This window comes from Mercurialis annua, linkage group LG1-X (genome assembly GCF_937616625.2).
Source record: "Mercurialis annua linkage group LG1-X, ddMerAnnu1.2, whole genome shotgun sequence".
Lineage (NCBI taxonomy): Eukaryota > Viridiplantae > Streptophyta > Magnoliopsida > Malpighiales > Euphorbiaceae > Mercurialis > Mercurialis annua.
The window spans coordinates 65,002,564-65,018,656 of record NC_065570.1 but is presented as its reverse complement, the minus strand read 5'-3'; the positions used below and the strand labels follow the sequence as shown (position 1 = coordinate 65,018,656).

At 35.8% G+C, this 16,093-nt stretch overlaps 3 protein-coding genes across 3 annotated transcripts; 1 reads left to right on the top strand and 2 right to left on the bottom strand.

The window, feature by feature from the left end:
- Positions 1-229: 229 nt before the first annotated feature.
- LOC126664603 (zinc finger CCCH domain-containing protein 24) lies at positions 230-5,684 on the bottom strand. Its single transcript, XM_050357083.2, has 14 exons — positions 5,096-5,684; positions 4,836-4,928; positions 4,431-4,742; positions 4,270-4,342; positions 3,931-4,063; positions 3,666-3,819; positions 3,435-3,515; positions 3,096-3,218; positions 2,403-2,576; positions 2,182-2,316; positions 1,777-1,872; positions 1,153-1,515; positions 678-721; positions 230-588 (listed from the first exon to the last, which is right to left on the bottom strand). Exons 1-14 carry the CDS (start codon positions 5,648-5,650, stop codon positions 342-344), a joined length of 2,583 nt encoding a protein of 860 aa, XP_050213040.1. The 5' UTR covers positions 5,651-5,684; the 3' UTR covers positions 230-341.
- Positions 5,685-5,790: 106 nt separating this feature from the next.
- LOC126664606 (30S ribosomal protein S16-2, chloroplastic/mitochondrial-like) lies at positions 5,791-8,031 on the top strand. The gene is made up of 4 exons (XM_050357085.2): positions 5,791-5,932; positions 6,295-6,431; positions 6,505-6,550; positions 7,678-8,031. Exons 2-4 carry the CDS (start codon positions 6,299-6,301, stop codon positions 7,883-7,885), a joined length of 387 nt encoding a protein of 128 aa, XP_050213042.1. The 5' UTR covers positions 5,791-5,932; positions 6,295-6,298; the 3' UTR covers positions 7,886-8,031.
- A 2,895-nt stretch (positions 8,032-10,926) lies between these two features.
- LOC126664605 (protein AIR1) lies at positions 10,927-16,088 on the bottom strand. The gene is made up of 7 exons (XM_050357084.2): positions 15,552-16,088; positions 15,270-15,428; positions 14,962-15,123; positions 14,438-14,599; positions 14,197-14,313; positions 11,906-12,013; positions 10,927-11,535 (listed from the first exon to the last, which is right to left on the bottom strand). The coding sequence occupies exons 1-7, from the start codon at positions 15,906-15,908 to the stop codon at positions 11,053-11,055; spliced, it is 1,548 nt and encodes a 515-aa protein (XP_050213041.1). The 5' UTR covers positions 15,909-16,088; the 3' UTR covers positions 10,927-11,052.
- Positions 16,089-16,093: the final 5 nt, after the last annotated feature.

The following is a 16,093-nucleotide window of genomic DNA, read 5'->3' as shown; positions in this document are numbered from 1 at the left end:
AGCAGTTATAGTAGGCATGATTCATGAAAGATCAAACACATCCAGAGTCAACTCAAACCTAAAATGTCAGGCAGACATGAGAATAGGAATATATTTGTTACATGTAGGGATAATATAGCCATCCTCAAAGGTAAAATTTATCTTGTAAGAAATTCTAGATGCCTGGCAACTTTTCTGATGTTGAATTAATCTAAATGTTAAGAATTATTTGCAGAACTTTAGAAGGGTAGATCAAGAAATGAAACAGATTAAATATGCCAGTCAAAATTGTGAATATAGATGACAATTTGCAGTTTTCATTAGGAATAACAGAACTTACAAGATTTTGAGAATGTTCATTTTTATCTTTCGAGGAGCATCACCATTTCGCAGTGAGTAGTATGTGGAAAAAGATCAACAGCCATAGCTTTTACCGGATGAAATGCCTCTGAAATCGGCATCGACTTGGCTCTATGGCGTGCCAAACCAGCGCTGCTCATGTTCCTCCATCCCCGGTTATTTTTATTTCCTTTCTCTATTTTGTCAGGTGATGGTGTGCACAACTCAATAGCATTTGCTACTAAGGTTTCAGGATTGCAGGAAATATAACTATAAAAAACACCAAAAAGGCGATGTCAAAAAGATTCAATTGTTTTATCTTAACCAAATAAGTAGTAGAACTAGAGCATGGAACTAACACTAGTCGCCGTAGACCTGAATGAGTTCTCAGAGCTTTGATCACCTGGACAAAAATAATATTAATTGTAAGCTTCTAGTAGAATGAAGAGTATAATCATCAGGTCAAGGGTCGAATACAGATCTCCAGATTCATTTATAGGCACAAGCTATATAGCACAGTGTTATTTTAAGGCTGCAGCATGGAGGGAAACAGAAAACACTGAAATGTTAAATCAAGAAAAGACATTTTTACAAGAATATGTTATACATAGAGTTTCGGAGTTTCATAAGCATTTTTGAAAAAAGAAATGAACTTCAAAACACACGACTGGATAAGTTTCCCCGCTACATAGACCCTATGTTGTGTGGAGCAGAGCATCTTGTTTAGATGTTGTGTACAATTCTTGATGATTACTGAATAATATAAATGCATGTCTGGACAATGACATACTTAAGATACAAAAGAACTGCTTGCATATTACAATGAGTACTCACAGTGGGATGAAGGCCATTACGGGGAGGATCGACTATGGCAACAACATTTTTGTACTGCATCAAAGAGGGAGTCCCATCTCCCGAGGCACAAATTTCCATAGGCTGGCTTTGGTGTTCTTGTCCATAATTTTCTGAACCCACAGAATCACCCTTACCGTTACCAAGCTTGTGGCTTGAGTTGTCATTAGTATCTACCTCACTAATATCTATCTCAGTAGTATCTACCACATTATCCACGGGAGTATCTTTATCTGTGCTGGCAGTAACTTCCTTGTCACTGGTTTCACATGCGTTTGATAACTCATCTTGCTTCTGCGGCCCATTCAGGTACTCATTCAATAGAGACGCCATCACACTCTCTGCCTGATGCTCATAATTGGCAGAACAGCCAAATTGTTGAGAAAAGAATCATGATGTTTAGAATGAAATACAAATTTGCATAGGTTTCACAGCAAACAAAAATTAATCTCATACCCAAAATTAATGCCAAACATTTAACAAGGTGAAAAAATTCAACATTTATTCATTTCGTAAGTGGCAATATAGTTCGAGTCACGATCCCCTCAGTTGTGGTGTAATCAATATTACATAACAGAGATAGAAGAGACAGAAACTGATTCGCACCTTTGCACAAACAAATCTACAGTTTTTTATGCCATTAGTTTCAGCATTCCTTTGAGCATCTGAAACTGCAGAAGCATTCATTTCAATGCCGACAACCTAGAAATTTCAAAGTGAAGATAAGCACCATCTTTCATCGAAGGAGAATAAAATAAGATTACACACTTGTCTCTGGGAGACAAGGAGATGGAAAATATATTTACTGCCAAAATCCAATTAATATATAAACATACTTGTATATAACCAAAATGACAATGTTAACAACCTCCACATAACTTACTATTACCATTCTAATTGAATTGATCATACGAAGGAGCTTTATGTGTTATGAATTGGTGAACATAAATTTGCCAACCATAAAGCAGGAATGAGACTAAAGCCTCTGACAAAGTGGATTGATGACCATACCATTCCAACACGATGAGCTAAAGTGAGCCCAATTGTTCCAGTCCCACAGCATATATCAAACAGCAAGGTGTCAGGACCCAAGGCAGCCCAATCTCCAGCAAGAGAATAGAGTCTCTCTGCAGCAAATGTATTAACCTGTGTATATTTGCTTATGTAAACATCTAAGAATAGTAGCAAAAGCTTCACAAACAAGAAGGATAAAAATGAACCGGGATCCTAACCTGGAAAAATGCAGTAGGTGATATGGAAAAGCAAAGATTGTTTATATAATCATGAATTCTCGCTTCAACAACGTTCTTGGTTGCCTCTGCTTCAGATGTAGTTCCGGCATTTAGAAGGGGTATAATTCTCAATGGAGCATCAGCTGGTGCCACATTTGATATTCCTTGGTGATCCTACAAGAAAAATAGCCAACATTCACTTACAAAAGTGTTTTTTTTGGAAAAAAAAAAGCTTAGTTGCGGCAATATAAAGAAACAGCAGTGTTAAAGCAATTGCAGCATGATGAAGGGTTAATAGATTGAAAAAGAATAAAGATGACATTTAAAGGAGAGGCCAGAAGGTGGCAAGCAACTACAACCAAAACAAAGAACATACATTTATATAAAATAGCAGAAAGTCACTGAGACTATCATATATTGATCATGCATATTTCAGAAAAAAATGTTTTATGATCATGTATGGACTCAATTCCTGGTTTTATCTATTTTGGCCAGCATTTTCAAGAGACAAACAAAGAGCGACATCACCAACACTTTCAGTAGTCAACTACATATAATCATGTCAGCTGGAGGCAATTACAGTTTTAGCAATCTTTGATTGTCCAGCACCATAGTCCCAGACCCTTCTCTCAAAAGACTAGAAAAGAATATTTCAACTAATAAAGTTCGAAAACCAGAACAAAGAGCTTATACCTGAAGAACAATAACTGTCAAAGGCAATGGTGGAGAGTTCGCAGCAGCTCCAGCAGCAAATGCATGAGCCAGACTCCCGAGTTCACTGTTTACCAGTTCATCGTCAAAGCCAGCTAAGCATACCTGTGTAATTGAGATTCAATACTTGTAAATACAAGCCAAAAAATTTAATAGTGCAGCGTAACTTTCCTTATAAGTGAAATGGAAAAAGAAAATGCAAATACATTGTTTGGACTATGAAACTGGACTAAAATAAGCTAGAAAGAGGTTTCTCCATAACTTTATCTGTACAAGTTACCAGTTAGACAAAAAAGGCCAACAAAGTTCTCTCAAACAAACCTGAACAATAAGCATGACCTCCGATACGCTGACATCATTTGTGATATCAGCATCTTTCGCCGGTAATCTTCCTTCTCGGACCTTATGTTAAAAACAAGAAAAAAGATAAAAGGAATGATGATTTGAGGAAACATCTCAACGGTATGAGTAGAAACAGATAAAGAAAAAAAGCACCAAATAATGCTACTACTGACACTTCCATCAGTACAAGGTGTTGCCAGAACCACATACTGTTAATTGACGCCAGAATCCAGAATTTTTAAATCTGTTCCAAAGTGGCAAGCGTGATTCTTGGAGAAATTCCTGAAATATGAAAGCATACTTGCTAGCAATGGTAGAGACATTTGGGCAGTCCACAGGTTCTTCTACAGCTGTTACTCCATCTCTGGATAAATTGTTTTTAAATTCAATCACCATAGAGATAGTGAGAAATAGCTCCAGTGAAATGAGTCAACAGTGGGGAATAGCATCCAAGGAAAATGAATCAACAAATTACCTAAAGTTTCCCAGCATAAACCCAACAATAGGTTTCCCCTGAAGAGAATATCCAACTGAAAACTCGCACTTATTACGGTATCCATTCACAAGAGGAGATGCAAGTATACCCTCAAGGTTGCATGCAAGACCACCTAAGGACCAATTAAGAAAAGGAGAAATTGAGTCGAACGAGTCTCTAACAGTCTCATAAGAAGAAAGAAAGCAAAACAAATAAATGCATGAAAAACAAAAATCTTATACAGCGAGTACAGTATTAGAGTTTCAAAGAAGACCATTCCTCAAACTATGACAGTGATTTACATTAAACAGAATAGCTCTCTCAGAGTTATGATATCACCTATTTCTCTAGCCTTCAGAACCCATTCTGGCAAAGAAACACCATTCGGACATGCTTTACGTGCATTTCTAGTCTGCAGCAATTGTAAGAGTTCAGTCAGTTAAGATGCAATAATATAAGATATGCTTTTTAATAAGAAAAAGCAAAGTAATTTATCTGACCAGTTTTTTGAGCATTTGCATTATAGAGTTCTTCTTATGCTCCAGCTGGTCTTCATAAGGCATATGAGCAAGGGGAGTCACGGCATCCCGAACAGTTTTTGACTTGGAGCTTGAACCATCTAATGTTGAACCGTCGTGATTTGCATCACCATCCTCAGTAACATCTGCATTTTCCCCATCTAATGAGGATTCAACTTTCCGTGCAGCATTCTGCGGTTGAGCCATGGCTGATTTTATGTTCTTGTCATATGATCTGGGAATAACATCAGCAACCTTTAATTTCTTACTGCCAACGGATTTTCCTTCCAGCTCCTATCACATCAAAATTTAAAAAACACAACTTGTGAAGGTTATTGCAAGTCAGTAATCTTCATATCTATCACATACATAAAAACAGAAGGATACCTCAGTTGCCTTCTCCAATAGGTCAGTTGTCTCAAAAGTCACAAAACCTACAGACATTCCTTTCTTTTTCTTAGCCCATTTGAAAACAACACCCTGACAACATATAAAATTGTTTTACTCATACATAAACAAAGGTTCATCTATATCACACTAGAATCTAAATTTGCAATAAAGCAACACTAAATTCACCCAACAAACAGCACAATGCAAAAATTTAAATAACGAATATGCCTTGTCTCTAAATAATTGGATAAACTTACTTGCTCGTCGAGGAAGTCCTTTAAATACTCAGAATTCCACTTCCTAGGAAGATGCACTAAGCATTTACTAAGTTCAGGATTCAAACAGCCTCCTTCAGCACCAATCATTTCAGTCATCATAACCTCTTCATTGGGTATAATATCAGTATCATCAATCTCCAATTCCAAAAATACATCCTTTCTTACCCTCTGTGATGTTGGGTCCCATGTATTATCAGGTCTAACTCTGAGCTCTTCTTCACCATGTGCGTACTTACACTCACTCCCGTGGCTACAAGATTTTGAATGCCGCCTGAAATATGAACACAGTGAGGTTTTGTAATACTGGTTTTCCGAGGGTTCAGTTTTTGTTTGCTCTGTTTCTGATTCTTGTTTTGCTTTTAGTCGTTGTTCAGTCTCTTCCTCCTCCTCCTCTCTCTTTCTCTTCTCTCCTTGGTTGTTTCCGTTGTTGTTCTCGCCTGCGGCAGCGGTGGTTTCCGATGATGGGAGGGTCATTTGATCGGAAGTTTCTGTGGAAGAGGGGTTTAGGGTTTCTGGTGGAGATGATGACGCCATGTCTTTTTGCGTAACTTCTAGTAACACGTTTCTTTTTATTTATTGGATTTACAGTGTAGTTAATTGAAGGCAGAAGATACATAAAAACCCTTGACATTGTTATAAAAGTGTACTTAAGCACTTTTATTATATGGTTTTCATTCAAACCCTCCATATTTGCACACATTTTAAGCATCTCCATTCGACGCCCCTGCTACTCAACGCTACCACCGCTGCCGACGGCACCACATAAGCCGACGACATCAATTCCTTCGACGACGCTAATACTGTTGTATCGTCAAGGTTAGTTGCATCTCTCTTAAGTCCCTCAGATTTTTGCTTCGCATTTGTTTCTGTATTGCATTTTTGGAAGGATTGTATTGTTAATATGTTAGGGATCATAAAGTTCTTATAACAAGATTTTATCAGATATTTCTTCTGCTACTGTTTGGTGTATATGGCATGCTTTTTCAAATTGCAGCTGAGATTATGAATCTAATGAAGTACTTTAAAGGACTTATATTGTCTTATTAAAATTAAATTTCTCACACTTTTAATGTGTATCTTTGTATTAAAATTAGAGTCAAGGTATCTACCATAGGTTTTTATTTGCTATTTGTTATTTAGCGGCTGACCAGTATCTTCATCACTTACTTTAATTAAAGGATAATGGCGGTGAGGATTAGATTATCTCGATTTGGATGCAAAAACAAGCCGTTTTATCGAGTAATGGCAGCTGATAGCAGATCTCCAAGAGATGGCAAACACCTCGAGGTCCTTGGTTACTATAATCCCTTGCCAGGTAAACTCGAGCTTCAAGTTTTTAGTTCGTTTTTCTTTTTGTTTCTTAATTAATTTCGTAATCAAATCTTCAGGTCAAGATGGAGGCAAAAGGATGGGTATTAATTTCGACAGAGTCAAGTAAGAAATGTCTTAATGTTATAGCTAGCATTTTCTTTCCAAGGCTCACTATGTATCAGAATTGAGGTCAAAATATTACCATCAGAATACAATTGACCAAAAATAATCACTTCTTTTGTCTACTAGAATTAGAGATTTAGGTCTGAAATTTTCTAAATTTGAAAAACAAAGTTTGCCACTGAAGTGTGGAATCATAAAGTTTGCCACTGAAGTGTGGAATCATCCTCAAATATAATTTATTATATATCAGAAGTATTAAATACTACCTCCAGTTCATGGATCACATATGGGTGACAGTTAGTGAACAGATTCTATTAGAATCTGCCGGTGAGGATTTTTATTAGTACCCAATTTAGTTGAGTTTTTGATGCATCTGTGCTAGATTAGTCCTTACACAGTTTTTCAAATGTTCCTTTTTTCACTTTAAACAAAATTCGGAGGCTCTGATTACAGGCACAATATGCTACTAGAATCGAACGCAAAGTATTAGATGTAGACTTTGTCAACATCAAAAAGCAAGTTTGAACACAAGGCGGATATTGACATGTTAAGCTAAATAACACTAGACTTTGTAGTCTAACCTCGAGCTTTGAACTAATAATGCAGTATTGTCTTAGTGATACTTCAGCTACTTAGTTTTGCTATCCTCTGTACCCTTATTGTGTTTAACAATACCTATTTTAAATTTGGAAGTTGTAAAAAATGAAAATAATGGCTTAGGATGTTCATTCTCATTCAGCAATAGCATATTTTCCTTCTCAGTCAATGGTGTTATGTGCTTGGCATTCTTGTGATGTTGTTGAATTTCCCTTAATATCCTATAGATTTGTGATACTTAAATGAAAATGAACATTAGTAAACCGGCTATATAGGAGCTGTACTAATTTTGTAGTTGTTTTTGGCAGACAATTTAGATTTAATTATTTTTAATCCACAGTCACTTTAATGTGTCTTTCTCAGATTCACAGAAAACTGAAGGATGAATGAATTATTAATTTTTGTTTTGCTTTCATAGCTTCTAATAATGGAGATCGTTTGCGTTGTCAAATAAATGGAGCCATATACTAATTTCTCTTTTTCAATTTCTGTTTCTGTTTTAGTTATCCTAATCTGTGGACATTCAACAGGTATTGGTTATCTGTTGGTGCTCAACCTTCAGAACCTGTTCAGCGAGTTCTTTATAGAGCAGGACTGCTACCTCCACCACCAATGGTGGCATTGGGACGCAAAGGTGGTCCTCGTGACACACGTCCAGTTGATCCAATGACGGGGCGTTTTTTGAACCCTGAGAATTCAGCTGATGCTTCTAAGTTAAAGAGTGATGAAGCTAAATAAAGTGCCCAAGAAACCTCCACAAGCAACCTAGAATGTCATAAATAATGCTTAAAGCCCTCTTGTAAAGAACTGATGGTGAAGTCGATTATAACTAGTAATATTTTTAGATTAATTTTTCAAGGTTATCGCTAACTGGGTTGCTTGCAGCTGAAGCCTCGTCATATTATTTACTCATGCTTTTAGTGCTATGCACAACACACTAGTTGGTTCAAGATAAGAGCATCCACAAGTTTTTTTTTTATCAGAATGATGAATATCATTAATGAGGATGTAAATCCAAATGCAAAAGGCATTGTAGTTCAGGAGGGGTGTCTATACCAGCCCTCATTACATAATAAGTTTGGAGACTTACAAATCCAATCAGCTACTCTATTTTGTTTTGAAAACATGAAGAATTTCAATATTGAGTATGTTTGGCAATCTCCTTGATCTCCTCAACAACTGGTCTAGTATCCCAGGGGACTTCATCATTATGATAATTGCACTAATTAATCAAGATTGAAGAGTCAGATTCGCAATCAACATGGTTCCAGTTATTGCAGATTGCGCTTCTGACTGTGTCTCTAAGGGTAAGGGCCTCAACTGCAAGAACAGTTCTGCAAAAATTAGTAGTTGCTTGACCATAAACCAGGGCTCCAAGATGTATCTGGAAACACAGCAACGGTGCTTCTAAGAGTGTTGCTATCAAAAGAGGCATCTGAGTTGATTTTCAATCTGCCTGAAGGGGGAAGCTGCCAATGATTAGGAGAAGACCTTCTGTGATTTGAGGCAGGGCAGGCAGGCTTGAGAGTGGAAAGGCAAAATTAGAAGTCCTTCCAAGTTTGAACAAATATTTCTCCAGGATTAATGGTTCTTTGTTGGAAGATAAAGGCATTCCTCGAGCACCAAATACGCTAGCAAGTGTAAGCAACCAACAAAACTTTATCTTTCAAACTAGCAGATGCTAAAGTATCATGCATGTATAGCCACCAATCAGAAAAACAAATAAAATGCATATGTTGCGAGTTAAACCCTAAGTTTGAGGAGAACCAGTCAAGCCTAGAAGTAGGGCAATGCAACAACATGTGCAAGGTGTCTTCATCTTGGTTGTTGTGGATGGGGCAAATGCCTGAATCTGAGATCTTGAGAAGATTTGACTTAACTGCCAAAGAGTTCGTATCACACCTCCACATAAAAGTTTTGATCTTAGGAGGGCCTTTAATACGCCAAATGAAATTCCATAGTTTCTTATTGTCCAAAGCGGGGTTGCTGTCGAAAAGCAGCTTGTATCCAAATTTAGCCAATTAGTTCCCTAATTTGGTGAAGTGTCAAATGAGAGAATCTGGAGTGTTAGGCATGCCCAGAGGAATGGCTAGGATCTGTTTGCTTTCCCTTTCAGAGAAAGTGCGCTGGATAGGAGGAGAGTTCCAAGAGTTCTGATTAATGTCAATGAGGTCAATAACTCTGTTGATATCAGCAGTCTTGAAGTGGGATCATTGAGAAAGAAGTTGTTTGAGTCAGGGATCCACTTAGCATTCCAAATCTCTATCGAGGAGTCGTTTCCATGGACCAGCGGGTGCCTTTGAGGATAAGATTCCTACCTGCCAAGAGGCTATTCCAAGCCCATGAAGGTCGTGCACCTCTCTTTGCCTCGGTGAAGGAAGAGTGAGGGAAGTAAATTCGCCATAGGACCCTTGCCCAAAGGGAGTCATGGTCATGAAGGAGCCTCCAACTTTGCTTGGCCACCAAAAATGGTTGTATTCATATAATCTCTTGAATCCCATGCCTTCGGAGTCTTTGGGCTTGGCTAATTTGTTCCAGTTGAGCCACTGGATTCTTCTTTGGTTAACATCTTCGTGCCACCAAAATCTAGAAGCCACCTGCTCCAGTTTGCAGATTACTGCCTTAAGGAGAATTAAGATTGACATCAGGAAGATTGGGAGAGCTTGGAGAACAGACTTAATCATGATACATTGGTAGGAACTATACTCAAAACTATTGTATGTAGGTTTCTAGTTGATGCATTCATGGAAAATACTAGAGCTTTTGTGACGCTTAAGTTGTATAGGGGATTTGTGGCGGTATCTCATGATTTTTGATTATATTTATATCATGTATTCATTATTATTTATAACTAACATTTTTGGATTAATTTTGCAGTTATGGCTAATTGGGTTGCTAGCAACTCAAACCCCATTATTTGTTTTATTCATGCTTTATGGGCTATGCACACCACATTGGGTTTGTTCAAGACAAGTTACACAAACAAATTACTCATAAGCAAAACAATAATAGCATGATTAAGATCGTCAAGCATAAAGATACACAGTGCATTGATTATGATGAGCTTGTCTACTACAGCACAAACAATACAAGTTTAAAATAACCAATCATAAAATGTCAATGTTAGCACTATGATTTCATGTGATTCAAAAATTGATGTTAGTGATTTCAGAACTGTATTACATTTGTCAGAGCCCTCGGTTGTGTTGAAGGCAAATTTTTTTAATAACTAATGAGATTGCGCAATGCATATAAACTATCTAATAACAACTTTCAGAATGAACGATTTAGATATATTTCTGTTATGAATTAAAATTGATTAAGAAATACTAATTTGTCGCCTCAATATGATCTGGTTGTTTGTTTGCAAGCGCATGTGTTATGAACGTTATTTGCAATAGTTAGCATGCCAAGACCAGCGAGGCACTAAATATCATTTTTAAGCACAGATTAACATGCCAACACCACCAATCTAATATATATCATCACCACATCAATCCAAATGAGCCAATTGAGAATTTGCACCAATACAACACAATCAACAGAAAAACACGAGTCTTAAGTTGAGAAAATTGCATACTGGGTTAGTTGCAACAAAATCAATATTAGCGGCAACCCAACTTTTTTTCTAGTATAAAGCTTGCCAATTATATATCATATTAGATTAAAGTCAGCTCCAATACTCTATCAAAAATTATTTATAAAGCTCGCAATGAGATCAATAAGCACGCAGATGTGCGGCAAAGAGGAACAAACTACAAATTGAATGTTCCTTCATATGCGAAAATATGTGGATGAATAAAATTAACTCAAATCAAAGTTCATTTGCTACAAGATTACACTAATTGATCAGCGAAAGAGAATTTACGAAAACTCTTTGCTGTTGTTTACATGCAAACTCATTACTACCACCAAGTATAATTATCCCTGAACCCAGCACTACCAGAGTTGCTAAACCTTGATGCCGAATAATATCTGTTATGGAAAGATGAAGCTGAACTATGCAATGCTGATGATTCCGAATGATTATTTTGTGGTTTCTTATAATATGGAGACCTCGACATACCTGAATAACTCTTGTGCATTGAAGAACTCGATGTCTGACCAACAAAAGAATTTTTATAACCCTTATAAGACGGTGTTGAAGGAGACCTCCAATGATTCTTTTTGGACTTTGACTGCGAGTATTCCTCAGGATCCTCAGCAAGCCATCCACCTCTCTGTTTTGATTTTGTTGGAGTTGTATTGCTTCCTTCTTCAAATTTGGATTTCCTCTTTTTACGAGACTTATTAAGATCTTGAGGAGCAGATTTGAATCCCAAAGCTTCATTATTCTCTCTATGACGTCTTAAAGTAGGGGTTGATATCTCATGATTTCTCTTCCCAGCCTGCAATACAATCAACAAGTGTAACTTCTAATAAAATGCATAAGGAAAAATAAGATGTATCGCACAACATTTCAGCTGGAGAAGAGAATTATTAAGGGTTTTCGGTTTTTTAATAGAATATTTCCTTGTCTTGAGGAGAACATTTGGAAAAAGGAAAGTGTAAACTTCTCAACAAAACTGTAACTCGCTTCTTATTATGAGAAGCTACATAGGAAAACTTGTGCTTTGATTGGCCAGAAAGTGAATGTTGAGACTAATTGTCCATTAACCACTAGTATGATACATTTTATGACAAAAATTATTAGCAAATGCTTAGGCAACATACAATGATTCTACCGACATCAAAAAAGAAGTCATTGCTAAAACTTACCTTTACAGAACTTGTGCATTCGCGTGCAAAATGTCCTCCTTCACCACATTTGAAGCATGAACTAGATGAGGCTGTTGTGGCAGCCTTGTCATATAAGCTTAAACATTCCTGCACAAATCAATTCCCATTACCCCTCACGTAATATAGTCAACAAAAATTATGTTATCAACAGCAATGTCAGGGACGAATTAAAATCCGCATCATCGACGATTACCTAGCTTATGCTAGTGCAGATTTAAAATGTGGAATCATCGAATAATCACAAGAGATCTGTAATATTATATAGTTGATAGTACTATTAGTATTTTCAATAATAAATATTTATTATGGATAGGTAGAGAAATAAACATATAATATTCTAATACATATTAGTGCATCATCAACTTCAGCCAATCATTTAAAAACTAGTAAATGAATTAACTATAAAACCGCATTGGTATATTGTTGCTCCAAGAAACACTATAACCAAAAATAATAATAAATTACTCTATTGGCAGCTTCAAAAAAATTAAAATCACATGAAAAGAAAGAAGCACAATATGTATGAAATCACATAAAAGTTACACATGAGGAAAAAATAAATGCCCACTTGATGGTGATTTTTGCTTCACCAATTCCTACATTATGAAAACAACAACAATAACAATGACATTGATGGACATAAAAGAGTAACGTTCCTATGAAATAAAGATATTACTAATACTTGAAACGGCATAAATGATTTTTCCAGAATAGGTGTCTTAGTGTTTACAAGCATGCATGATTACATCTGTAATCATGTATAATATCCACAATTAACAAATCAATTCAACATGTGTTTTAATATGTTCATGATTATGTTAAAAACTTCTAAACCTAGATGCTTATTTAAAGAAATTCCTAATATTCTTCTTTTATTTGAATCAGCCTCCCTTTACAGCCAACTGTTTATATTTCTCTTCAAGTTCTTCCAAAAAGATACTGCTTTTAGCTTACAAGTTTTTATGTGCACGATTTTGCGAGTTTTGATTTACAGATTATGATATTTTCTTCTTCTTTCTTGTATCTTGCAAGCAACAGTAGGGTGATGACAAGTTATTTTGTCTTATAAAATCTTATAATTTAACATGCTTCCATCTACATTTTCAACCCACATTTTCCACACAAAAATCCTTTTCTTTAATTGTCTCCACTATTACCAATGTTCCTTTACACTCAAGTAAAGTAGAGAATGGGGTTTTTTTTTTTAAGTTTTAACCTCACTTGATGAGTAGTGCTACATATGCTTTCTGGGTTTTAAGTTTAGCATTTTAATCCATTGAATTATTTTGTATAATAAATTTATACACTGCATTCAGCCAATCTAGGAAAATTAAGTCTTATTTAAAGCCTGTTTAAAAGATAATATATTATTTATAGTAATAGCATTCTCAAATATATAAGTACTTAATAAGTACATACCATTAAATAGATTTAGGACACAAGGATACATGGGTATCAACCATAGCAATCACCAAACTATGCATTTTTGTCCCAAAATGGATACTAAGTTCTGATTTTTTTTTCCCTTTTTGATAACCAGCCTTCAATTTTGAGTTCAATGACACAAGTCTTTAATAAACTTCAGATGGATTTTAACTAACTTGAAAAAGTATTCCTGTAATATTTTCCGCCTCAGCAGCCACATAATTTCAAATCCACGTGGCTGCTGGTGTGATGAATATTCTAAAGTTATTCTTTTTCATCACAGCAGAAAATTCATTAATATCAATATTGAATTCAAAATTAAAGTTTGATAATAAAAAAGAAATTAAAATGAGTATCCATTTTGAAATAGATGACATAATTCAACAATCAGTAGAGTTTAACTATTTATATACTTATTAAATATGTAGCTAATCTCTTGCCATCTGTTTTTTCAAAAAATAGACTGCAGTAACTTATTCATGTAGATTTAAGAGCTTGGTTTACTAAGTCTGTTAGATAGGTCTAGAATGCCATTGTGAGCTAGAAGTTTGCTTTAACATTTTATTTGAGGGCAAAGACATTTTGGACATTGAGTTGAACTATTAAATTTTAGTCTTCTAAGATTTAAATATATTATTTATGTTCTTCTTTTTGCGTGAATATTGTGGTTAGACTGCATTACCGAAGTCAAGAAAATATTTGATTATTCCAAGTTTGTTTACATAGTTAATGCAAGTAGTATTGAATTTATTTATCTATATATTTAAAGAATTTTCATGAATATTCAACTTAAAGAAGTAATTAAAGATAGAAAAAAGGGCCACAAAATGCCAATCAGGAGTTACCAAACCAGTATGACCCAGTTCACCACATTTATAGCAAGAAACTTCGCTTGGCCTATTGTCAAGAGAGTTCACACAACATAGATGGCCAAAATTCTTGCAGATGTAACACTGTATCTCCTGCATGAAGACTAAAAAAATGTTAAGAAACAAATAAACATTAAAGTCCTTCACATTCAAATGATAAAACTGGCCTGTAAGTAAAACAAAAAGGCATAATAAAATTTGTACAGAGGAACACAACCTTGAGATCATCATGAGAATAATTGTTCTTGCATGAAAACATATCATGCCCAGAGTCTCCACATTTCAAACAAACTTTTGCATTCTGAAGACCACCTTTATGTTTCTCTGGACACTTGTTTGGACGGTGACCAACAGATTTACAAATAATGCAAACCCGTTCCTAAAAAGAAATCAAACACGACAAATATTCATAAGTCATCAAATTTAAGTTGCAACCCACTTATATTGAGTTCCAACTAAAACATAAGCATAAACATTAAAAAAAAATGAAGATGTACACTTTTGCTTTAATGGGAACGCAATTACGAATTTTTTCTTGTCTAAAAGAGTCTCTAATGGGGAAAAGTCAGATGTTAGTTATGAATTAGATTTGAATAGATTTTTTATTCTGAATACTGATCCCCTCAACATAAAATAATCAGACAAAAAGCCCAAATCAACTAAGTAAAATTCAAGAGCAACTCACAACTATGAATAAATAAAAATATAAACAAATATGTACCATTATTTCGGATTACAGACCTTAGAACATTGCCTGACACCATGGTCCAAACCCCCGCAAAGAAAACAAGGCCTTCTCTTCTTCTCAAACGAAGGACAATTCACCGCCATATGACCTTCCTCTCCACAATTAAAGCATTTTGACCAATTATTATCTGGAGGATCAAAGTATCTAGGGCCTCGCTGACAGAACAAATAAAGACATACTCAACCCATATAAACCTTCATAGTTCACACTGAATTTACATTCCTCATAGTCATATACTTTAAGAGAAAGTAACATGTATTCCAAATAGCACATCCAAAACAAAAGTTTAAGTTAAACTCACAAGAAGTTTTCGCAGAACCATATTCTCGGGTACTTCAATAGCACTAGTTTCGGCGTTGGGATATAACTCCGCCGCCATCTCAACTGCCTCCACATTCTCCAATGCTTCCTCCACCGCAACTTTTTGGATTGTTTCCGCCGCATTCCCTTCTTCCTTTGCCTGATACAGTATTAGATTTCAACGGCAATGATAATTGAACTAAATCATTTTTAATGGCAATAAAGATTCATAAAATCAGGGGAACTTATAGGCCAATCAAATCGTGAAAATCAACACACTTACAGATTGAATTTGAATTTCTTCTTTCTTTTGAATCTTCTTTTTCTTCTTTTTCCTCTTCTTCACTGACACGTCAGCGTCCACAGGCGGCGACGAGGATGATGCCAACTCATCACGGCCAGTGACACCAATAACTCCGGTATCATTCTTAGACGCATCAATGTTATTATCGTCATCATCGTCCAAAACGACAATATTACTGCCGTTTTGGGCCAACTTTGCAGCTCTCGTTTGAAGCGCTTTCTTAACAATCTGTAAGCTTAGATCCTCGTTGGCTTCATCGCCGCTGCTCAGTTCTATCACCGGATTTTCTTCTTCTTCTTCTTCAATTTTTGCCTTCTGTTTGTCGCCTTTCGCCATTTTATTATTTCATACAGAATTGAAAATTTTCGTTTTTTTTATTTTGCAATGAAGACGACGACCGACAGGAGAAGTTAAGCTGGAGATGCTCTAGGTCTAGGGTTTGCTTTTGAATTTGGGAGGATTTTGAGAAGGCAACAGGTACAAAAAGACCTCGTGGTTTTACCAAAATACATATCAGCCCT

Excerpts from the sequence above, each read along its gene's own strand:
- LOC126664603 (XM_050357083.2), bottom strand. The coding sequence starts at position 5,650 with ATGGCGTCATCATCTCCACCAGAAACCCTAAACCCCTCTTCCACAGAA. Across the intron at positions 4,064-4,269 it reads TCTGAAGGCTAGAGAAATAG|GTGGTCTTGCATGCAACCTT; the intron begins GTGATATCATAA and ends ATTGGTCCTTAG. Across the intron at positions 3,516-3,665 it reads GATTCTGGCGTCAATTAACA|GTCCGAGAAGGAAGATTACC; the intron begins GTATGTGGTTCT and ends TTTTAACATAAG.
- LOC126664605 (XM_050357084.2), bottom strand. The coding sequence starts at position 15,908 with ATGGCGAAAGGCGACAAACAGAAGGCAAAAATTGAAGAAGAAGAAGAA. Across the intron at positions 14,600-14,961 it reads GTGTCAGGCAATGTTCTAAG|GAACGGGTTTGCATTATTTG; the intron begins GTCTGTAATCCG and ends ATTTCTTTTTAG. Across the intron at positions 14,314-14,437 it reads ATTCTCATGATGATCTCAAG|GAGATACAGTGTTACATCTG; the intron begins GTTGTGTTCCTC and ends GTCTTCATGCAG.
- LOC126664606 (XM_050357085.2), top strand. The coding sequence starts at position 6,299 with ATGGCGGTGAGGATTAGATTATCTCGATTTGGATGCAAAAACAAGCCG. Across the intron at positions 6,432-6,504 it reads TTACTATAATCCCTTGCCAG|GTCAAGATGGAGGCAAAAGG; the intron begins GTAAACTCGAGC and ends TCAAATCTTCAG. Across the intron at positions 6,551-7,677 it reads ATTAATTTCGACAGAGTCAA|GTATTGGTTATCTGTTGGTG; the intron begins GTAAGAAATGTC and ends GACATTCAACAG.